The 24,182-nt window shown below is 40.1% G+C and overlaps 1 protein-coding gene across 1 annotated transcript in view; it reads left to right on the top strand.

The window, feature by feature from the left end:
• The window catches only part of GMDS (GDP-mannose 4,6-dehydratase), a 384,143-nt gene that overhangs the window by 283,504 nt on the left and 76,457 nt on the right, over nt 1-24,182 (top strand). Inside the window, exon 8 of the mRNA XM_015854488.3 lies at nt 19,780-19,898. Coding sequence (XP_015709974.1) covers nt 19,780-19,898 — 119 coding nt within the window. The remainder of the gene's footprint in view (nt 1-19,779; nt 19,899-24,182) is intronic.

The following is a 24,182-nucleotide window of genomic DNA, read 5'->3' as shown; positions in this document are numbered from 1 at the left end:
TAGAAACCAGAAGAAAATAAACTTATCCTATTTTCATTCTCCACTAACATCTTTTGCACTATCTGAAAACTTGATCGCTGTGTTTTATGGTAGTGAGTTCTTCTTTCAGTAATGGGTTGCAGGTGCCATGTTTCTGCTAAACAATATTTAGGCTACTTAGTTTTATTGTTTGGTTTAATTTCTTGAGTGAGTGATTTCACCAGCTCATCAAAGTCTTTAGCTCCTTTTCTTGCAAATAATAGTGAAGGGAATTAAGACTACTCAGTATGAACTTTGGAGAGACATTAAGTTTTACAAACCCATTTAAAAGAGAAGTTAGCACCAAACCATTTAAAAAATATGCATGAGTCTATGAAGACACTAAAACACCATCCAAAAATGGCACAGCAAGTAATTGCAGTGATAACTTCCTAGGAATTAAAGAGTCACTCTTTGTTTTCTTAACAGCAGTGTAGATTGTAGCTTTCTGTCATCATCACACAGCATAGAAAGTGAATTTGAAGACCTGCGATAAAACGTGCTTGGGAATTAGCAGCAGATAGTTCCAAGGCCTCCATATCCAAGAGTTTGACCACCCCACAGACATGGATTAGATGATATTTGGCCTTCGGAGCAGAATTTGGACAGCCTACACTGTATCAGTGGTATACATAGCACAGCAGTGGGTTGTCTTATTCTGGAGAACACTTTATAATGATGTAAGAGGTAATAAGCAGGATTATGAATGCAACTGGGAGACATTACTCTGAATTTTAATTTTGGGTTTACTTGGCCTTTGGCACATGATTTCATTTCCCATAGACAATCTAAACTTACCATAAAGATTACCATGGGACCTGGATGCATTCACTGATGTTCACTGATGTAGGGTGTGGCAATTTCCTGTCTGTCTGATTTGAAATTACAATTAGTATCTGCTTCTTTTATGGAGATTGCTTCACTGGTCATTCTTTATAAAAGAAAATTGTTAGGAAGACCTAATACAGTATGTACTTAGGAAAATTAGCACTGAACCATTTAAAGTTTATGCATAGAACCATAAAAACACCATCCCAGAATGTAACAAGTAATTGCATAAGAAACATATGATTATTATCTACAACAGTCTTTGTCTGCCCTCCCAGGACTAATTCACAAGGAAAAGAGTTTGTTTTCTGTGGTTTGAACAGCTATTTATTGGGCTTAAGATAAGTGTGAGAGTTGTTTTTTTTTTTACAGTGGAGTTGGATAATATAAAATAGAGGAAAAAACATTTTCTATCTTATTTATCGGTGAAGTTGTAGGTCTTAAATAGCTAATGTATATAAAAATACAAAGTATTATTTCATATTGCGATGGTAATCAGAATAGGCTCTCTTCATTTTCATTCAGTGCTTCCTGTTTCAAAGCAGTGCACTTCAGAGGCCTCTATTCAGGAAAGAACTTCAGTCTGGATGTAAATCTAATTAAAGTGAACAGATTTAAACTCCTCCGAGCAACAAGCGTGTACTTATTTAAGTCTTTTACTTAATTGTGGCAGAGAAAGAGTATGTTTAAAATTAAGCGCCTGCACAGCTTTTTTGATGAACTGGAGTTTTATCTTAGAGCATCAAACCTACTATGGAAAATTCATAAAGCGAGGATTGCCTCCTAATTATTATGCTCATTTCAGCAAGCACTATAATCATAAGAACAAATTTGCATAGTATTTACCAAGAGGCAGAACATCTCTATACTTCTAATGGCATGGAGCTGCAAACTGAATGCACGCAGGCAACATCGAAAGAAATATGCTCATGTTCCTATGTTGTGTAATTGCTACAGAAGGATGATGGCAGGATGCTGTTCAGTGGACCAGCAGAACGAACTTACCATCCAAACAACTACAAATACTTTACATTCACAGTGTTGATGTATGGTTAAGTATTATATAGCTTCTACTCACAGAAATTTTCAAAGGGATTTTGGTAAATGTCACAGAGTGATATAAAATAAAAGATGGACCAGCTTTATGTCCCCATGAGAACTGGTCATAATATTGGATGTTCCTTTTGTGTCTAACTGCCTGCCTGATAGCCCACAGGAATCTGTCCGGATCAGCATGTGTTTATGCTTCACTGCATCTTTCCTCTTCCTCAGTACCATTCCCAAATCAGAGTCATTACTGAAGATGCATTACAAAAGGGGTATGTTGGGATTGTACCAGGAAAGTGCATTCCTTTAGCAACCTGTGAATGTGGACATTTTTTACTTCCATTATGAGATGAAATGTCTTGGCATTCATACAAAGAATTTATGTTCCACTTGAGTAGCAGTGCCTGCTGGTGAGATCAGCACTGATCCAAGACAAGTGCCTTGATGACAGCTTATTTGGGATTTTGGCAGATAGTTATTCTCTCCTTGTGGTTGAAAAATACTGTAGGCTCCCGTTGTCCAGCCGAGCAGCCACAAACACAGCCATGAGTGCAAGCTTTCCTTTTTTCATGTCCTTGATCAAACTAACTTCTATATGGCAATCTGCTTAGTAAAGCAACAGACTGAGTGCCCACCCTGTGTTATGTTTGGGTCTACACAATTGATACGCTGTCCCGCTTTGAATTAGGGCACGCAAACAAATTGCATGAGCTGCAGTGCTACAGCAGCAGCAGGTTTCCTGGTTTTAACCCTTGCTCTTGGCAGGAAGCAATTTGCTCTCACTGTGGCCCTCCTCTGCTAGCTAGTGCCCTACCCCCAGCCCCTGCCAGGCTGGTTTCTCTGGGGCATGGAGCTGCATTATCCAGAGGACTGGCAGGGGCAAAGTGTTTCCCCACCAGCATCCTTTGCATTAGTCTTGGTAGGACAGAGAAGCTGGTGGGCTGCGGTTATCCTTTGCCAAATTTTGATTGCATTGATCAGGAGTACAGGAACATAGAAACATGTGCAGGTGAATTGCATATGCCTCCTTTTAGCAGTAAACAAGACTGAAAGTTGAGTGAGTTATATCTGTTTTACACCAAATATATAACAGGAGGTGAGATGTTTTCTAGTGGGAGGTGCACGGTTTGAGGCCATTTATCATCTTGTTTTCAAAACAGGGATACTCAAAGCTGATGGCATGGAAAGTCTTAAATCTGACATGATAATAAACTAGCAGGTTACTTCTTCCAGATAGTGAAGAACAGGTTATTTATCACAACTTCCAGTCTTAAGTGTGACCTGTGGGTGAGTTGGTTCTTAGTGGCTACTGTCTTCATTTCCATATTAGTGCTATTGGGATGCTGCTAAACAGGGCACATTAGCCTTTGTAAATTTACCAATTAACAACAGGAGTTTCCCATAGCACGTTTTCAGTTGTTGAGCCCTATGTTTTCTGTATATATCATTTAACAGGATAACTATAAAATGCTTGAATCATGTAACTGGCACAGGCTTCCTTTTGAAGATGAGCAACACGTGCCTGTATTTTATGGCCACATTACTACCATTATTGTTATTGTTACTGCTCCTACTACCGCTATCCCTACTACTATTAGGAATGTTGTGGTTAGCCTAGATTTTAATTTACTGAATAAATCATTCATTCTGTGGTTTTGATCAAGACTTTTTGCACAATTAGTTAGGATATCAGTGTTTTTTTGCCACCAATGCAGATAATGGCCTTAACTCTACTTTCAGTCACAGCAGTGCAAATCTGGAGTAATTGAATTGCCAATGTAACAGTGCCAGTGAAAGAGCAAATTTAGTGGTGCATGTTTGCCATTGTCCTTTAAAATTAGTTTATTTGCTTCTAAGCACTTCCATTTACTGATGATGTGTCATTTTAGCAACCGTAACTGCACTCTGAAACTGTTTTTTTCTGTTGCTTTTCTAGGGATTTCCCAAAGTCTGGAGGAGTGTTTTGTTTTTCTTTAAGAAAATGAAACGCAGTTTTAAAGCTGGGTCAGATGCCAGAGAATGTTCTCCTCCTCTCCTCCCCATCCCTTTTCTTTTGCCTTTTGCTTTGCTCTTGCTCCGTATCAGCTCTCGTATTTAACTACAGAGCCTGAACTTCCTCATTAAGGACCAGAGTTTGGTGAAGCTTATTGTCTTGCTTCTGGCCAGAGCACTTCAGTTTTCCAGTAATCCCATTTGGTCTTCATTGTATTCTCCAGATTATTTGCAAAAGCAGGGCCTGTGTTTGACTCACCTAGATGTTTTGGTTGGGGGAAAAAAGCAGCAGAAGAGCAGGCACACTTAGTGGTGAAGTTAGTTACGCATGTAAGTTATCATGGCTGTGTTATGTGTTATCATAACTGCTGTGCTCAGCTGAGCCAGGACAACCGACTTTGTGTGCTATTAGCCCATCACAAATGCAAAGTCAAATGCTTTCACTAAAGCTCTCTAGCATGGTCTTGCATGATACTTTTTAGACCAGCTTCACAATAGGCAAACCAAAAAATCCAAATTGACCAGCTGCTGTGATTCAGAAACATGTGGCATCTCCATGTGGTGTTGGTAAAGTCAGCACGCCTGTATTTCCCTCACAGACTTCTGCCTGAGACCCCTAAGTTTAAATGTGTGTATATAAGGTGTTCAGGATAAGAATGTCAGCTGTGCTCTGGTTTCCCTGATTTTCTCACACCTTAAATCTTAAAAAACAAAAATGTTTCTTAGCCCATCCGGTTGATTTGCTTCCTATTCTTTTAATGTGCTCATTTTCTAAAAGGTAGAGGGAATAAGTTGTTGCTGAACTCCATTGCGGTAACTGGCTGGGAGACTTTCAGAGATACCTTTACCATTAGCACTGGAAAAGTCAGCAATTTCCATTAGTGTGGTATTTTTCTTTACATACAAGAGATACATTTGTTTCACATCTGCCAAGTTTCATTTCTTTTTTTTCAGAAGATTAAATATTTTTTTAATAAGTTTAAATTCAAAGAGCAAGAATGTTGATGTGCCAAACAACAAAGTGTTTCAAAAGGCTGAAGCAGAAATTGTATCTTCAAGTTATTTCTTACTTGCTTAATACAACAGTTATGTTGTTTTTATTTCGTACGGTCAACTGGAAAGGAAATTGGTGACTTTTCTATCCGTTCTAACAGCAAACAAACTCTTTGATATTTCTGAAACTCTTCTTTTCCTCCTCCGTTTGTACAGTTTGGGGCTAAAGGGTGTAAAAAAAGGCAGAGTGAACTGGCTGAAGGGCTTCTTCCAGAAGGAGCTACTACAGTCCATCAGCAGTTCCCCTGCTGAGCTGGCAGCTGCTTCCACAAGTTCAGAGGGGTCACCATGCTTTCTTTCCTGTTGCTCCTCCAGGCATTGAATTGTGGGGGAGCTAGAAAAAAAGGCATCTTCCTTTCTTGTCCTGTGACAAAATCCTTTCTCACATGTAAGTCTGTCCTGATAAGGCGTATAAAAGCTTGGATATGATGAAAATAATTGAGGTTTATATTGCAGCTTTACCCAGAAATATCTGAAAGCGTATTACGGACTGACAGACATCATATGTGGGTATACGTATGATAACTGAGGATGGATGAGTATTGTGTGTGTGTTCTTCCACGCATGCTGCATTTGAAAATTCAAGGAATTTCTTCACCACTGACTTGTTTCTTTCCCAAGAGACAAAGCATATTGTTTGGTAAATACTTCAAGATATGATTAATCATAATTTATTACAATAAGCATCAGTGTATCCTCTCAAAGCCTGGGGAGGAGAAGGCAGGTTTTTAAGGAAAATGTAGGTCTCCTCCTTATGGTTCTCATTCAAATATTTGAAGTTTGCATGATTGTTTTTTGGACGCAAGTAGAAGTTGCTATCTCTTGTTTTGGTACTAAAGAGAGGCAAGAATCTTATTTAGCAATCATCTCTTGCCAGCTTATCATGCAGTTCTCATGCATGTTTTTTCCTAATTATTCACCTACCAGACTGTAGCAGCTCTAAAATGTTTATATATAAAGTCTGGTGCTTGAAAGACAGTAACTTATATTTTAAATTTCCTTCTCTGTTTTGTTTTTTTTTCCCTCTAAGTACATAAACTTTTCAAAATACGTAAACTTGCATGCAGTGCCAAATGTGCCCTTCCAAAATATAATAATAGGGATCTAATTGCACCAGTTTCCCAAGGGGCATAAAAGTAGAAAAGCAGAGCCTGCATGGAAAACACCCTTTTTTTCGCCTTTGGCCGTGGCAGGCTCCTGCAACACAAATGAAATTCCATCTTCATACGAGTCTATGGCAAAGATTTGAGTGGCTCCAGGGGGGCAGGATTTGGGCTCACATGTCTGATTTCAGGGTATGATTTTGGTGACAAAATAGGCTTTGGGGAGGGGTAGGGAGTATTTGCTGTGGAAGGAAGGGCTGATTTTCATGCATTTTCTCTGGTGTCTCTCCTGTGCAGAAATAACTCCCTCCTTTGGTCTATCAATTCTTCTTTCTAAGGTAGACTACAAAGGCACCTGCTGAACAGACGCTTCTCAAAAAGCTCAAGGGAAAGACTGTGTTGATCTGTGAAAAGCAGACATTCAGGACAGGAGCAAGAAATCTAGGAGACCCTGTTGATGCCCCAAGCTCATTGGCTTGTCCTTACCATGAACTGTGCAAACTTTTGTGCCTTTTTCCTTTACTTCTTGCCTTCTCAGAAGGAGAAATATTTCTTCCAAAATATCCAAAACATGCTGTTATGCTGGATTGGCTTATCAAAAGCATTTAATAAATGAAGATTGTGCATTTTAATTCAGGTTTATAGGGATGTTTGTCATTCACAGTGCATTGCTAGGTGATCACCACTCATGACTAACAGTACATTTAATAATGTTTTGAAGCATGAATTTCTCTTTTGGAAAAGCTTGCCTATTCCAAAAGATCTGGCTCAGGCAATGAGTTTTCTCTGTACATTTTTTATTTCATCTTCTGTTTCCTTAGAGTCAGCTACTATAACCTCAGCCTGAGCAAAACGTTTCTCATCCTCTCCACATCCTGTTTGCATACAGAGCGTCAAATCCTCATTTCAGAGGTGTCTGGTGTGGCATGAGTTGCAAGTCTGTCTCTGGTGGAAGATGAGGTGGGATATTGCAGGGCGTGTTGAGCTATCTTTGTGTCTTACCCTGCCCTCAGGTTGCACTGGAGATGTGCTGTGTCAGAAGCATATGCAGATCTCAGCATTCCTTCTCTCTCTAAATCTTTTTCCTTTGCATGTCCTGAGATAGTTTTTGCCCTCTCTCCAATGAGGGAACCTGAACAAAGCTTTCTGTAGAGAAGTCTAAAAAGACACGTTTGGAATTTAGTAGTATTTGCTTTGCTTATGAATGCTAAAGTTTCACTGCAGATTAGAGTTCGTATTTCCTGATTAAAAAGTGGGCATAAAAGCTGAAGTACATCAGAGTTTACTGTTCACTTAGTGCCCTACATAGTTACACATCCACAGGCAAAAAAGCTACTAATCAGACCTTTTAGAGCCGCCAAACCCACTTTTTGTCTTTATTATGAAACTAAGATTTGGTCAACTGAGGTCAAGTTGTGCACTTAACACAGCTTCCATTATAGTCAGTGAACTCTGTAACAGAGAGTAAAGTCAAAATATAAACAGAGAACATTTCTGCAGCAGCTCTGGGCTGGGATTAACTTGGATCACCTAGTCTTCTGCTTTTAATGAAATTCTCTCCCTTATATTTTCTTGTTTGGAAGAGAGTCCAAAGTTATCTCATGCTAATTTAGTTAGGCAGTGCCCTCCAGGGATGTCACAGGCCTCTGTGACCTCTCCAGAGAGACTCAGTAAAGGGATGAGGAGAATTAAACATTCCTGAGAAATTGCAAAGCAGCAGCCCCCAGAGATTTTGCATAGAAACTAGCTCCAGACTAGCTGCCAGAGACCCAAGTCACCTTTTCAGCACTTCCTTGACATGTCTCCACTAGTCCCATCTGGCTTGATTCAGGGGGTCAGCATGGGGACTGAGGAGAGGTGGCAGCTAGAAAGAGCAGGGTTTGAGGGAGGTCTGACTGCGGCGGTCCTGAGCTTTAGATGTGCCTGTGGGACATGCAGCAAGCTGGTTTTATTTCCTTCTTTCCTGGTTCCTTTGAGTTCTTTTGTCTTTTTCTTTGTGCTGGAAAGAGGAAGTGTGCTAAATGACAAGGTTTAATAAGAAGTTTAGTAATTATTTCACCATTTGATGCGATGGTTTGTTTCTTGCCTGGGTTTACGACCACCTCTTGGGTCCGATTCAGAAAACACTGCGATCTCAGAAAGCTGCTTATATTACTGTAGTGTGGCCCTGATTTTCCTCTCTTGTGCATCTACTGCCAGGCTGTAAGAGTCACATGAAATGACTCTCCTGTGAAGTCAGGATCAGACGGAGTTGGCAGAACGAAGCTTCTTTCTATGGGAAAAGAGCCAAAGGACTTATTTTCAGGTTTCCCTCAATTATTGTGCAATGGGGAAAAAAGGTGAATTTGATGAAGGTTAGGCAAGACAGAAAAAAAACAGAATGGAACCACTGTAACTTGCTTGTTAGCATTATGATCTCCTGAGTAGTTATCTCACTTCTCTTACATCACAAGTGAAATGTGCAGTATCTGAAGAAATGGCTATTTAATTGAGTTGTAGAACTTGCAGTCCAACAGTCATTTCTGCATGTTCTCATCCATAGGTTTCTTTACCCCTTTATTTTGCTCCTTAATTAGTCTGAATCTAATCAGCATTAAGGAATAATGTTTTGATTTCCACTTCTAGAAGGAAAAATAGTTTTATTTTTTATAAAAGAATGGATAAATGCATCTAATTAATTAACAAATAATGCATTTCATCATAAAATGCCTGTGTTGCCCTTAACTTTCTTACAGCACTCTGGTCACATAAATATCACCACTCCAGCTTTACAGACAGCAAAATTTAGGACATAAGGTTGAATGCTTTAATCAGAGCTACAAAGACAACCATTGTCCCTGCTGAGGTTAGGGCTACAGATAGTCTTGTTCATCATTCACTTTGACCAAACCAAAACTAAGAAACAGGCTGGACCTAGAGCTGGACCCGTGAAGTACAGCTATTAAAATATAAATATGTTCAGAGCAGAAAATGGTGTTCATTTTCTGCCCCAGCTTGAAATACCTTTCAGCAGTGGAGCTATAAATCTTTGAAACGAGGGGAAAAGAAAGAGTGGAGACTTGCGCATGGAAACAGGCACATAACGGATGATAATGTCGTTGTGGCGATAAATCTGTTTTGTTCTGTAATGACTCATGCCTGTGCCACTGTTATTTGCCCAAGAACAGACTTCTGGCCTCGCCAAGTCACTTGTGGGAATGTTGTTTCTGGTGTCTGGCCCACAGAGGCTATTGGAGCCCTAGCAGCATACCTAGCAAGGAGCCTCCTTCATACCCACTGAGGAGGGAGGGTCCTTGCTCTGTCTGGATGCGATAGGAGTGATGACTTCTGACATGCCTCTAGAGCAGATTTATTGCAAGCGAAAGCCGAAGTGTGATAATGCTACTGGGGTATTCTGTAATAATATGGTAAAACACTTGTCAGCACTTCATCTCAGGCAGTGAAAGTCAATTGTATATGCTACACAGAGACAGATAAAAAACATAAGTATACTTAAAACTTCATATGGTTTGCATTTTTAGTAACAGCTCTCCTGACTCTCATATAAGACAGGTTTTAATTTTGTTTTGGGTAAGTGGATGTGCTTACAGTCTCACACCCACAATTCCATGGCTTTAAATAGAATCGCTCCCAGGGTGCATGAAAGAACACATGCTGTTATGTGAAGGATTTATCCAGGATGCCAAAACTGTATTTATTGCTGGGAACAAACTGAATAAAATTTTCTGTTCCATTTTGACACTAGCCCACGGAGAGCAGCCGTATCTCCAGTTTTAATGCAGACCCTTCCCATTGCCTGACTCAGGATTCAATGTGATTAACAGCCATTGCAGAAGCAGCAATTACTAATAATGGTGGAATTAGAGCGACCCGAACAAGCCGAGGGAATCCGGTCAGTGTGAAGTGCCCAGCAAATGTATCTCGAGCACGCTGTAACAAAAACTTCCCGTTGTCTTTCGACATCTGCACTGCACAGCCAGACGTCTAAAATACATTCCTTGCTTTCTGAGATCATTTTACCACTGACATTTTCTAGCACAAATTCCCATGCCCCAGTCTGAGATGGCACAGGCTATCAGCCAGGGTCCAACCCACAGCCCCACGCAGTACCACTGCCACCATGGCCACAGATCTGAGAGATGCGTTCCTGTGTCCAAGCCTGGGGTAAAAACCACCAGGCTCTTTGCATAAGCTGCAGTATCACACAGTGGTGGGTTTGGGTACTCTTGGCCTAAAATTGAACTTGTGACATGAGGTAGAAATGAAAAGAAATCCCTCTGTATTGCATTATTATATCCCTGAGGCATCAAGGTTGTGCTCTTGTCTCTGTGCTGGAGAATTCAGCATCAAATTCCAAAGTGTCATCACCTGTTCTGGTAAGGGAGAAGGAAACTTCCACAGAATCAGAAGTGAGACTACTTCAGCATCTTAATGCTTTCTGAGGTTTATTCTCTGCTTTTCATAGTTAATGAAACACCACCGGATTTGTATTTTTACCTTTGCCATGTATTTAACCATGACTTAAATGTGGAAAACTTCAAGCGAACTGTTTTAGAATATTATTCGGAAGTGCATCATCATTAGGATGCTGATAGCAGTCAGAGGAGAAAATGCCTTAGTGCTCAATAGCATGACATTGGAGTTCTGGAAATATGGAGGAAATAGAGATTATGAGAGAGGATTTGGGTTTGCCTATCTCCCTGTATTTCTTTAACTAAACAAACAAGCAAAAAGCCTGCATACACTTTATCACAGCGCTCTTGTTTTGTTACCTATACTACCATGAAGGCTTGCTCTTCTTCCTTCCCAATTGCACCCTCAAATATGTATAAACACTATGAAGTGCTGATTTATTATCTCTAATCCTATCTGCCTGTGCTCTGGCAGCTGCCTGAGGCTCTCAGTGCTTTCCTACAGCAATACGAGCAGTTTAACCCTGCCAGGGCCCACTCCTGATAGGCACCAGGCAGATCCCTGCAGGCCCCCACACCTCAAGCACACATGCCAGCAAGCAGAGGGAGCGCTCCTCGCCAATGAGAGGAAGGGAAATGGAGTTTGGGAGAGAAAATCTCATTGCCAGAATCACACTGCAGATCAACAGCGTCTTTGAGTGTGCTGGGATTGGTAGCACTTTGAACCGTAGGTTGTGCAGCTCCTCTGACCTCCTTTCAAAGAAAGCGCCTCAGCTTGTGCTTAGCTGTAGGTGTCTGTGCACTCCAGGAAGGCAACAGAAGGCAAACAGGTGTCAGAAGCATGACCTGAGATCTTTTTATAGTCAAATATTGCACTGTAAACATATTGTGATCGATATCTACCCTGCGATCACTATTTTGGGGCTGATCATTTTGCTACAGTAAACATGCCGGCGCTTGACTTGAAAGCCTCGTCTGTTTTCTTGCGGTTAGATCATGGCCCCAACCAGGATCCTGGCATGGATCCCTAAGGCTGCTCTACCCTCACCACAACCCGGGTACAACCCTTTACTTTAGCGGTGAGTAATCCTGTCAAATGGGAGTGCTGCTTTGTAAAGAGGCATTTTGTCTTTCATTCATATAAAAATAGCAGGGAAAATTAATTCTGGAAGGAAAAAAAGGAGGGGGAAGTGGGTCAAATATCTTTCAGAATTGTCTGCTAGGTGGAGCCTGGGAAACGTGTACTCGCTCTGTCATTTTGTCTAGGTAACACAAGCTTGAGTGCTTCTAACTCACATGTACTTTTAGATTTTTCTCTGTTTAGCTTTGAGTTCCTTTCCTTTTTTGAGTCGACAGGATTTAAAGCACCCCTTCGTTAGCAATTGTGACGATATCCCCCAAAATTAAAATGAAAGAAACAGAGCATGTATGCATCCTTTCTGTATCTTTTCATTTAAATTGCTTTGTGTCACGCGTGTCACTTTCAATTTAACCGTTTGAAGAATAAACAAACCATTGTGGACCTAAAAAATCTGTTCAAAATTTTTTGGCAGGAGGAAAAAGCGATATTAATTTTCATTGTTGGTGAGGTTTCCCAACAAACAGTTTTGCTGTTTCTTTTTGCTTCTAGCTAGCAACTAAAGATCGGCTCTAAAACTGTATACAAAGACTTCCATGTACCTAAAGGACAATATTTTGACACTGAGTGACATGAGCAAGAAAAAAAAGTGAGAAAAAAAAAAAAAGAGAGAGGAGAAAAAAAACAAAGGACGGCGTAGTTTTTGGTAACACAATGAGATCTTTGTATTCAGCTGTTCACCTGAAGTGCATATGGGAGACATCGTGCTGTGCTAGCAGAGCAGGCTGACCTTTAAAGTTTATCTGAGTTATAATTCTTGTGGTTTTTATTAATAAAACCGCCTGCAAAAGTTTCATAAGGCCTCACTGATTTCTGTATAACAATTGGGCTATCTGCTTACAAGAGAAAAGTTAGACAGTATTTCCTAGTATTTCCTACAGATGTGAGGGCTTTTGTTTCAGAAGACATTGATATTGTTTTCATTCAAGATGCTCCACAAAGATTATCAGGTGTTTTATTATCTTAGTAACTTTATAATTGTTGGATTATTATCTTTAGACATATCAGCCATACCCTTTTAACTTGAAAGAAAGAAATGGTGGAACCGAACACAGTTCAGCTCAGAACGGGTTCACATCGGCAGCCAATCTGTACAAGTTGGCTCAATCAGCAAGCAGGCTTCAGACCATTGCTGGACCAATTTATCGCCTGCGACTTCTAACGTCTATGAGAAAGTTTATAAAATGAGTTGTGATATATTATCCCTGTAACTATAGCCTAGGGGTTTTCCCAATGTGTATAGCGGTAAAAGCATTTGGGTTTTTTTGTTTGTTTGTTTGTTTGCTTGCTTATTTGTTTGATTACTCTCTTGAGATTTCTAATATAAATTTTTCACTTTTTTTTTAAAATCAAACGAGGCATTTTTGTTCTCAGAGGAAAATGTTTTTATCTTGAATCTGTTCTCATTTTGTACCTTTTAGATGTCGATGTAACTGTCTGTGTCTCGTCTCTGAATGAAAGCAGCTGCTGTGTCGTAAGCGCTCAGTGTCTCCTCTTGCTGACTTGAAAGGACAACACTGAGGGAAAGCTTTGTACACAGCAGTTGAAATCCTTGTGTTTAGCATTACTCACTTGAAGAGGCAGTATATCAACATGTATTTAAACTGATGAGACCTGATAGATACTTCAGCGGTGTTCGGAGGGGATTTTTCATGGATGGAGGCTCTCTGAGCAAGACATCTTGCACTGAAGCTTTGATTATTAGTGATCTAAGAACACAGGATAATTGCTTATCAGGGAGAGGAAGAGTCATGCATCCTGCATCCCTAAACATCACTCTTGTTGCTATGATGGGCATCGACCCCAGCTGTGAACTTCACTTTATCTTTCAAATGCAAACTGTTAATCTTGTAGTAAGGTTCTTGTTTGTTGGGTGTGCACCATTATTTTTCTAACAAAACACAGAGAGTTGTATTTCAAGAAAAAAAGAGCATAGGAATACATTGATTGTGCATACTCCCATATCCCCGCTGCCACTGGCTTCTTGGGAGTATCAGCATGCCTGGCAGCACATCCTTGTGGTTTTCTTTGGCAGGAGTCTTCATGCCTTGCTTGCCTTATAATACTGTCAGAAACAAGTACTAAAGCAACAGTCATTACTTAGACTGAACTCCCATTGTGGTAGAGAGCAGGGAATCATGCCCAATGGTTTTGCGTTGGCTTTCAGGCAGAAGCTTTTCACTTTGCTCTCACCAGAAGAGCTTTTTTCGCTGCACTTGAGCTTCGTAACTGCTTTTCAGCCATGTGTGCTATGCCCCTATTGTGTGCCAAATATGTGTAAGGATACTTTTTTTCCAGCATGTTGAGTATTATGCACACGTATCGCCGTCTCTTTGTATAATCTCCTTATATAACATGCTCTCATGCCTACCAGGTACACCCAGTACACACCTACCCTTTTAACAGTTGCAGAATTCAATCAGTTGAGGGTGAGTCATCCAGCATAGCACTTCTTCTTCCTTCCCCACCCTTCCAAAAGTAAATAGATAGATAAACTGGAAGTCAGTGAGGGTTCAGAGCCCTGAGTTAGTGTCCCCAGTCTGACTTTTCCAAGGCACAGACATCAATTGTGGTCATTTTTGTAGCAGCTTGAGAAACCACAGTCAGCTGGACTGTGTTAGGAGGAGCTGGGCGATGCCATCTGGGACTACTTCACATCCAGGCAGGCAGGAAGTGTGTGGGTACGACATCTCCCCATGTCACACTGCACAGAACACGCTGAGCAGCTTCTTTCCTTGCCAGAGCAATTGAGTTGGGACAATGCAGAGAGAGAGAGGTGATAAAATAGCCTTGTCCCTTGTGGCACAGAGGGAGTAGTCCCTCATGATGCATGCAGGAACAGCAGTTGTGCCAGGCCTTTGTGCTCACCATATGGGGAGAAGGTTCTCCTTGCTGCCACATCCATCATGCTTTGGCCCAGACCGTGCAATTCTCCTTCTCAGTGGTGACCTCAGCAGGATAGCTAGGTTTGGGATCACTGGAGAGTACCATATCCATCCCACCAAATTCCTCTGCCCACTTCTAGACAATAGAGTATGGAATACTATAAAGGCAGAATTTCTATAAATGGTGATAATATACTCTTGGGTCTCTCTGGGTGGTAATGTTTTCTGACTTAGTCAGAAATTGCTCCTTAATTGTTGACAGCCTTGAAGTAACCCATGCCCTATGCAAGCGATAAGTAAGTAGGGCTAGACATTCGCCAGTGGCTGCTCCTTTGTCTCTGCTACACACAGACAATGCACCCTGCATCAGTTCCATCTCCTAAAGTAAACGTTACTGACTTGGTTTGAGTTTTTGTACGTGTGTGAGAAATACAAGAAAGTCAGAAGGTTTCTGCATAATACTTAGAAGTATGTGTGAAGTATTTTTTTGACATTATAGGACTTGGAAAAAAATGCTGGGTAGCAGCACAAGGCAATAGTAATCGCACCAACAGGAATATTTTCCACTGATCACACTGTATGTCTCTGAATGGGTATCACATTCAGTCATATCTGTTTTGGATCTGCCATGAGCTGGGATATTCTCAGCTTAACTCCTCTTGAAAAATCAACTTTTATTTCTAGAGCAGAAATCTTCAGTTGTACAAAGCCTTGGTGTTGGATTTGTATTTCTTTTTTCTCTTAAACAGGCAGATATCTAATTACTGATCCCTTTTTAACAATACACAGTAATAGAGCGGACTGTGAAAGAGAAATATCAAATAAATAGAGTTAAACATAACCTCAACTAACAAGTCTTTGTTATCCATGGATGACAGCCCAGTTAATAAATGTTTTCTCACTGCAATGTTGGACTGGGAGTTAATGTTGAAACATGGCTTCAACATACTCCAGATGCTCAAGACAAGCAGACCCATCTCAACCATAAGGGCAGTGGCACGCACAGTATGTATGTATATGAGGGTTGCTTAGTCCGGACTGGGTTTCTCCCTTTGCTAGGCTGGGTGCAAATGCTGTGTAAGCTAAGAAATTTGGGCAGGAAGAAGACTGGTTTGTGTTTTGAATATATTACTTGAAAATGGTGCTTAACACTGGCAGGGGCTTGTATACAGAAAAGGAAAGAAGAAAAGATGAAAGAATAAAGGTTTTGGCATAAGTTGTAGTTCAGGCATGCAGAATAGATACGCTAGTCCGCATAATCATAAAAGTGTGTCCGCTTGTAAGACTTTCTACGTATCTCTGCAGTTGGCTTTCTGTCTTTAAATGTAAATGACATAGCATTGCCTTTAGACTTTGTGAGTCACTAGACCAGAGCCAAAAAGAGTTCAAATATGAAAAATATGTTTTGCTACATTTGCCATTAAAGGAAAAGCATCATTTTAAGTGATCCAAAGACTGAAATGTTTCCATCATAACTTTCTCCTTTTTTTCAGCATTTGCCCACATTTTCTTAACTGAATGAAGCTAAAAATTAAGTCCAGGGTGGCAACATTTCTTGACTTGCCATCAGCTTATCCAGAAAAGCCTTTACAGAGAAATACTGGAAAATCCATGATTTTCCATTTCTGCCCCACAAAAATTCCTAAAACATCCGACCTTGTGATGGTTAAAAGATAGCCAAGAGCCAAAGCTGGGCAGTGTTTTTATCCCAGTTCAGCCGTGTCATGGGTCATGTGGTTCAGCATGTGAACAGGAAGGTGAGAATGGGTGAACTTTTGCCTCAGTCGTGCAGTCCATCAGAGAATAAATGGACCAAATCACTCCACAGCTGTATAAGGAGGTGAACGGCTGAATACCTCTCACACAGAGTCCTTTGTGTTCTGGACATGATCTAGCATTATGATGGGACGCGCTAGGCTGAGGTTTTGTAGCAATTACTAACCCATTATCACGCTAGAACATGAGATCATTTATCTTCTAATTCAGAGTGTCACCTGTTCTTCATTTACCAGTCAATAACCATTAATTACTTTCAGTGGAAATTTAAACAAAGCTTTTCCCCTCTGTTAAAACCAGTAAGCCATTCAGTAATGACAAATAAACCTGGAGCTGTATCTCCCCCTTTCCTCCCATTCTCAGCCTGGAGTCTGGTACAATATGAACTCTTGGAGGAAATGCCTAGGAATTGATAGGTCAAGGGCCTTTATTAGTCTGATGGGGGGGGGGAGGAAAGCACATTCCTGGCACTTACTGTAGGGAAAATGTATAGCTACTGCTTGCACACAAGTTTCTCATTGGTTACACAGGCTCTACCTGTGGAAAATAAGAATTGAATGTAGAGTTTGATCAAAAATATTTCAATCCTCTAACTTGCCTTTGTGCAGACAAACTGTTCGTGCAGACCCATTCAAAGCAACAGCATTTGGTCACCTTCCTCAGAGCAAACAGAGCTATCGCTTACTTTGTGAATTTAAGCACGTTCGTTTCTTTCATACCTGATTTTGTCTGAGGTAATTGTACGTGCCAGCAATTATGAGTGCCAGAAAAAATAAAAAGAACCAACAGTGATAGATTCTCAATTAATCATTAATCTAAACATTCTTTCCTGGTAGGAAAATAAGCAAAAATTTCTTTTAGCAACTGTATCTGTATTTGATGGTTGCTAAGTTGGTCCTGCAGTTCAAGTTTTATTTCTAGGACAATGATTGCTTGCTCTTTGAAATGTAGACAAGAGTCGATACATCCAAGTGCATGAAACCTGGCAGGACCCACCGTCGAAGGCTGTTTTTTGGTTTCTGTTTTGTAGCTGTCTCCTTCAACACATTGCATGTGTTTGAGTAAAAAGGGGCAAGGTTCCAACACTGTGTAGTACCACCAGACAAAATTAAGACTGAAGAACATCTCAGCCAAAGTGCCTGTACTAAAATTACGTCCAGTGAATTACAGTACTAAGGTGTTTAAAAGCAGAAGTATAGACAAATGTTATCAAAAGTCCCACTCTGCTTTTCCTTAGACATATTAATACTGTTTTATGGAAGTGCACTGTAAATAGGAGATATTTGTGCCGCTATGGTATATTGGGTCCCACATGGCTTTTGAGGTGGGGGGAATTTTTCTTACTAATAAGTGATGTGAGGTTTGGTTGTTAAATCTCTGTCAATTGTGCCGTGTATGTTCCCAGAAAAGAAAAAAAAAAAAAAAAAAAAAAAAAAAAGAGCAGATCTTAAATTCATTATGCACAGCAAACATCCCCTAAAGTCAGGAGGAGAACCACTATAAATGTATAAATGTTGACTCTGACTGGCTGTCCTGGAAATCCTTATTCACCCAAACAGTGCCTTTGCATACAAGGAAGCTTCGTTGTTTTCCGGGCTGCTTAATATAAACTGGTCTGTGAAATCAGGAACTAGGCTAGCAGAACCAGAACTACCAATTATGTATTTAAAATATTCCTTTTGCCTTCCTATGATGTTGTTACCACCGTGAACCTTGCAAGTTTGTCCAGTCATGAAGAAACAGGCGTTGGCGATTTAGCACGACCTCTCAGATCAGCAGGGAAACCCCAGTGTTCCAAGAAAGCTAATGGGAGAGATACGAGTTAAGATGTCTCCTCCCCACAAGAGGAGTTTCATCAGCCAGTCGGGTATTTCTGCGTCATTGGCTAGGATGTTCAGCCCTGGAAAGGAAAAATAAAGTTGCTGCCATTGTCTTGCCCAGCAGGTCATATCCCTGAAGCACAATTAATGTCAAGGACTTACACAGCAGTTGCTCAAAACCCGGCCTGCCCTGCGCATTCAAAAAGCAGAAAGGTTCAAAAGGAACATGTTAATAAAATCTTGTCAAAACTTTGGAAGATGCATAAAATAATAACTGGAAAGAAAAATGACTTGCAAATAGAGCCGTTTAAGTGGAATGCGTTGCCTTGCTATGCTGGACACTTGATTTATCGAGGGGTGTGGGGGGGCAAAATTGAGTATTTCAGGTGGTATTTACAAAGAGAAACTGAGCTGTCCCAAAGCTTTTATTAATCTGATTTGCAGAGTATCCACTACCATCAAGGGACCTACTAAAGTTGTTTTCTTTAAAGCTGATGTGAAAAGGTCAGTGCAAATAGCGTTGTGGATTACACTGTGAGAAGATGACAGTCCTTTTTACCATATGGAGAGAAAGTTGAATGATTTTGTTTTCCTCTTCTGGTTATTTATTAAATGAGGATCATGCCGTACAGGTATTCCCTTTTCCTTTCTAAAGGAAATGAAATGTTTAGATCATTTTGATTGATCTAAAGTAATAATTATTCTGTCCGCCTACAGCTCCTAGGCAGTAGTCTAATGGCTAGAGCAGTGTCAGAAAACTGAAGTGTACCTGTTGTGACACCTCAGACAAGCCACATGTGTCCCCATGTAGCACTTTTTCCATCTGCTTGCCTGCTTTCTTGTTGATTTAGCTGGCCATCTAAACAATGGTGCTCATCTGTTACTGTGTGTCTGTGGGAGAGGACTCTGAAAGACAGATGTGGGGAGTAAAGGTTCCCCTGAAAAATACCAAAATGTTGGTAAACCCATGAAACTTTGCTTCAAAACCCGTTGTGATCTTTGTCACTGCCCAAAGGGTTCTATGAATGAGAAGTGTTAATGGTTGTCTCACTGTTCTATCCGTATTTTTTTGTATTCTTCTGACAATTGAAAAATTTTCTGTTGCAGTTCTGTAATATGTTATATTCAACACATATTCGGCAGGAAAAACAGGCTAATTTGGTAAAATGCAGTGTTGAATATTCTTAGGTACTTTTCTAATTACTTATTTGTAATTAAAATCCCCATTTAGCCGAAACAAACAAGGCAGAAGAGCCAAAAGGGCTCCCGTTGTGATTCAGTGTTTGGCATAATTCTATGACAAACAGACAACAACGTTTTGAATGGAAACATAAAATGTTGTTCTCTTCCCCATATCTGTCTCAATGCATGCAGTGTTTTAAGTAAATGAATCCCTGCTCCTAAGTGCTAAAGCAAGCCTCGGAGTTCAAAAGTAAACATATTAAAGTCTCCCCTAAAGAAATCCCTGCTGTGAAACAAATTGAAAATCAAATATAGCATTGTTTTCTGTAATAAGAAACAATTGAACTCTTTTCAAAGTTGCGCTGAACTGGTTAATAGCCACCAAATTAGGAAAGTGCTAATTTCCCAAGCTAGGGGCATGCGTGTATGTGTTATCTGCAAATCAAAAATGCAGCAATATAATATCATGTACCAAAGAGGCCACTTACATTTGCACCAAATCTGTCTTTGTTTGTTTTCCCGTAGGCCATGTGGCTGATGCTGCAAACGGATGAGCCAGAGGACTTTGTCATAGCCACTGGGGAGGTCCATAGTGTCCGTGAATTTGTGGAGAAGTCATTTAAGCACATTGGAAAAACCATTGTGTAAGTATGAACATGAGATAGTAGCCACAGGCTGAACTTTTCAAGCTTTTTTTGCATCGGATGAGTTACAGAGCATTGTTTCTGTACACTCTTTTTTCCCCTCTCACTTTCTACTTCTGTAAGATGAGAGTTTTGAGGCATAAACAGCTGCCACAGTGGGTATATCCAGTGCTGATCATGAAGAAAAACTGTAGGAGAATATATCTTCCTTTTTATTTCTGAATCTTCACCGTCTGTTTATACATTTCCCTCCCTGTTTCTGCCCAGTTCTTCACTCTGTGTCCCCACACCCCAGATATCCCCACAGTTCTGCTCTTACTCTCTACACGTGTCACCTGCCGATGCCAGTCCTTCCACACTACCGCCCATGAGCCATACCACAAGGGTTATGTAGCATCTCACTCTGCATTCCTATTAGCTCTGCTCCTACCAAGACATAAAAATGTTGAGCAGTGGGTGCAGAATGTTTACAATGCATATTCCACATAGTTTGATTGAAAAGACAAAATTCCTTCTCAAGGCCATATAATAAAACCAGGATGGCTTGGTGAGCGCTTTCCGTAATTTATATTTTTATTGTTTATTATTTTTTCAATTTCCCTCCTTCTGTATCTTCTCTGGGCCCCATGCATCAACATACCAATCTCAGCTGGAAAAGGGAGAGGAAAGCCACAGGCTCTTCCATGACGCTAGCGCCAGGGCTGTTCCTCAGGCCATCAAAGTCACTTGTGCAGCTGGTGAACTTTTGACAGGGCCAATAAGTTTTACTTGGGAACAAAAACTTGACAAATTCAATAGATATGCAGAAGTGCACAGATATATGCAATATTATTTGAACAGCCAGTGTGTGGCTGGGGAGGTAATAACATTTTCTCCTCAATGACTTTTTAGTCTGTTTTCAATTTTTGGCATCAACTTCCAGGAAAAAAAAAAGAAAAGAAAAAAAAAAAAAAAAAAAAAAGAAAAAAAAAGCCTTTGATAGAGGGAGAGACTGTGTAAATAGAATTTCTAGCCCAAAAGCTCAATTTTGGGAAAAAGTTTCTCATGATCTTTTTAACAGCCCTTTCACTGTGAGATGTCCCTTTGTGATCACACGTTGTCCCGAATGCCTCAACAGTAGTGAGGTTTGACAGGACAAAAGGGTAGCAGGAATTCTAGTACGCTTTCCCTTTCCTTTTTCCCCTTTTTCTCTATTTTTGTCTCTTGTGTTTATAAGTTAATTCTCCCTAATTAGCATTGAAATTGATATATTTGCACCTAGTCTACATAAATAATTCTTGTGATAGTGAGAACTTTTTTGCCTGTCCAATTCTGTTTGCAAAAGGAAGAATTAATATTTAACTACTTTATTGCCATTCTTATTGTTACATAAGAAACTGAAGCCTATACATCAGTGCCTAGCTGGATATCTTTTTGTTTTTTGCAGATATTCTCATCACCACAGTTTCTTTTTATGCCAGTACATTTCACTACTAGCTTAAAATTAAGTTCACTGCTCTGTATTTGGCCAGAGAAATCTCAGCATGTACCAGGGATGATAAATGAGTGTATGTCCTACTATAGAGGATCCTAGAGGCTACTATAGAGGATTCTATTTTAGATTTAGTTGGTCCTAACACACTTCTAAAAATGATTATTTCTCTTTTTATCAATTTTTTACTCACATGCGGTTTCATGTGGTGGGCTGCATATCACGTATAGTGGTGATTCGTAGATTCAGTGTTTGGACTGAATCAGTCAGTCCTAAGTTTCACTCTTGGGGAAACTGTACAGTATTACTGCAGCTGATGAGGCAGGGCAGGTATTCTGTGTACACAACAGCTTATTCGGATATATATTTTTTTCAATTAATAAAAGTAATTTTCCAAGTTGGATGAGAATCCACTTGAGGAGCCTAAGTGTCTAATCACTTTAAAAAATGGTACTTTGCTAATCACCACAGTTCTTTTGAAGTACTTCTTACTATGAATACATTATCAACTTCTTAAGTCATTCATGGGTGATGTGGAAATAATAGCTGTATACATGGGGACCGAGGGAACATTTGAGGTGCCAGCAATAATTTTGTTGCTGATTATTTTGAGACTAATATAAATCTGATCATTGTAGCTTAGTCAAATAAATCAACTGTTCGTTCTCTATGCTCCTGGGGTGGGATAGTGTCACAGCTGACCTACTTGTCCTGTAGCCATCATTTGGCTTTCAAATTGCACTAGAGGTTAAAGCATTTGTAAGGACTTGGGAAGTTGGGAAGATACCCCACATCATTAGTGTAGGTATCAGCCCAGCCCATGCTATTTACAGAAGGCATGCATGCCCTCCTTACTTTCTCTGTCCTCTTGGCTGCGCAGCTGACTCCTCACATCCCTTGAAACCCTGAAGGACTTTCTACTCCCGCCTCCTCCAGTTTAAATATATCTTCTTCAGGGAGTAGCTGGTAGCAAAGTCCTCTCTCTTATAGTTGTGGGACCCCATTGGTGAGTCCCATTGATTTGTTTCCTAGCACTTTACGATGAGGCACGTAAGAACAGTGCACCAGAGTTCTAAATGAGCATATATAGGGATGCCTCCTTTCCTCTTATCTCCCTTCCTGATAGTTTGGTTGTGCTGTTTCAGGGCGGTAGGTTGTTTTTTTTGTTGTTGTTGTTGTTGTTTTGTTTTGTTTTGTTTTGTTTTGTTTTCTCTGTTTGTAATCCCCAAAACTTACATGGGAAATTTCCATCAGCCTTTTTTGCTGTTGTAAGTGATGGCCCAGCTTCACAATATTCCTGTGCCTTTCCAAATCAAAATACACTTTTCAAAATCAACAGAATGATGGAGCAAATGGCCAAAAAGAATGGAGGGATAAGCAGCAATTGGCAGAGCTCACAACCTGAAAACACCAGGCATGTGTGAAGGGGCTCTTAACCTTCCCTACTTTGTTCTTTAGCAGGAAGTGATGCATCTTAGCTGTCAAATCTTAATACTGCTGTAGAGAACAGGAAAAAAACCATTCCTAATTGCCACATCAACTAACTGAAAATATATATTTTTAAGGTTTTTTGTCTTCATATTAGCTTCTACAACTGAACATCCAGGGCAGCCTGAAAAGTCTTTCCAAAAAGATAGCGTAATGCTCTGTCATAATCAGTCATTAGCTCATGTCAGGACTGTATCTTCTCATCAAAATGAGAGATGAGAAACTTTACCATATTTTTGTGGGTAGTGAAATGTACAGCTGCAAGAAGACTGATTGCCCTCTGAAACTGATTCTGAAATGTACATGGAGGTTTATCTTACGCTGTATGTTTTTTTTCTTCTAACATCATTTTTCAAGGGAGAAATTTGAAATTACATTTATATAATCCTCTGTATCGTTCAAATCCAGTCCCTTGTACTAACAGGAAAGCCTCAGAGCTACAAATATTTCCCCCCTGTAAGGGTTACACTTTTTTTCTTTTACTTTCCCTGCTACTTATTACTAATTAAGTAGTACTTGGGGGAAACACTTCCCGCCTATAATTTGAACTACAGCAGGGTAAATGAAACAGGCAAACGCTTGTCTTGACTAATTTTCTGTCATTAATCTTATTAAATTAGAACAGGATTGCAAAGATAGCCTGAAACCACTACAGCTCTCATAGTTCTTTGCAGAATGCTACAAAGGCTGCTGTCTGCAATGGGAGGGGTGGAGGGGGAAAGTTTGAGCACTGGAAAGATTTATTGTGTTTTTTTATTAATATAAAAATACATACACATTTGTTACAGAAATATTTGTTGCTTCCAGGATCAAAATTAATTCATGAAAAATGACTATTTTATGCCAGTCATTTGGCTCTAAACACAAATTTTATCTTAGCTAACATGCCAGTTGGTCTTCTTTAAAAAAGATCACCCCAAAAAGGAGAAGTTTGCAGATTAGCTGTAAGGTCTAATGAGGTGAACTGCTAGCAGTAGCGGCACAAGAGGAACTGAGGGAGAAGGGGATTTTCTTCCTTTTTTTTATCCCAACCTTAGAATGGAAGGTATTGCAAAATGAATGAGATTTGAAATCCTGCAAAAAGAATGGAAAGCCAACAATGCGCTGGTCATGGTGAAAGAGGAGCCATCATCAAAACAGCTGCTGTCCTCCAGTTTGCCTTTTGCCCACTGAACAGTGCTGTCTGACCAGTGTTGTGCATTCTTTTTACAGTGTTCAGATGCGGAAGAAGGAAGCAAAATCTCAAAAGTAAACTAGAGACATTTGGAGCAGCGAATGCTGGCCTGAGTGGACCCACAAACAAGGTCCTCACATAGGATGGTAGC

Source organism: Coturnix japonica, chromosome 2, assembly GCF_054131305.1.
Source record: "Coturnix japonica strain WE chromosome 2, WE-NBRP24, whole genome shotgun sequence".
Classification (NCBI taxonomy): Eukaryota; Metazoa; Chordata; class Aves; order Galliformes; family Phasianidae; genus Coturnix; species Coturnix japonica.
This window is presented reverse-complemented; position numbering and strand designations above follow the sequence as displayed.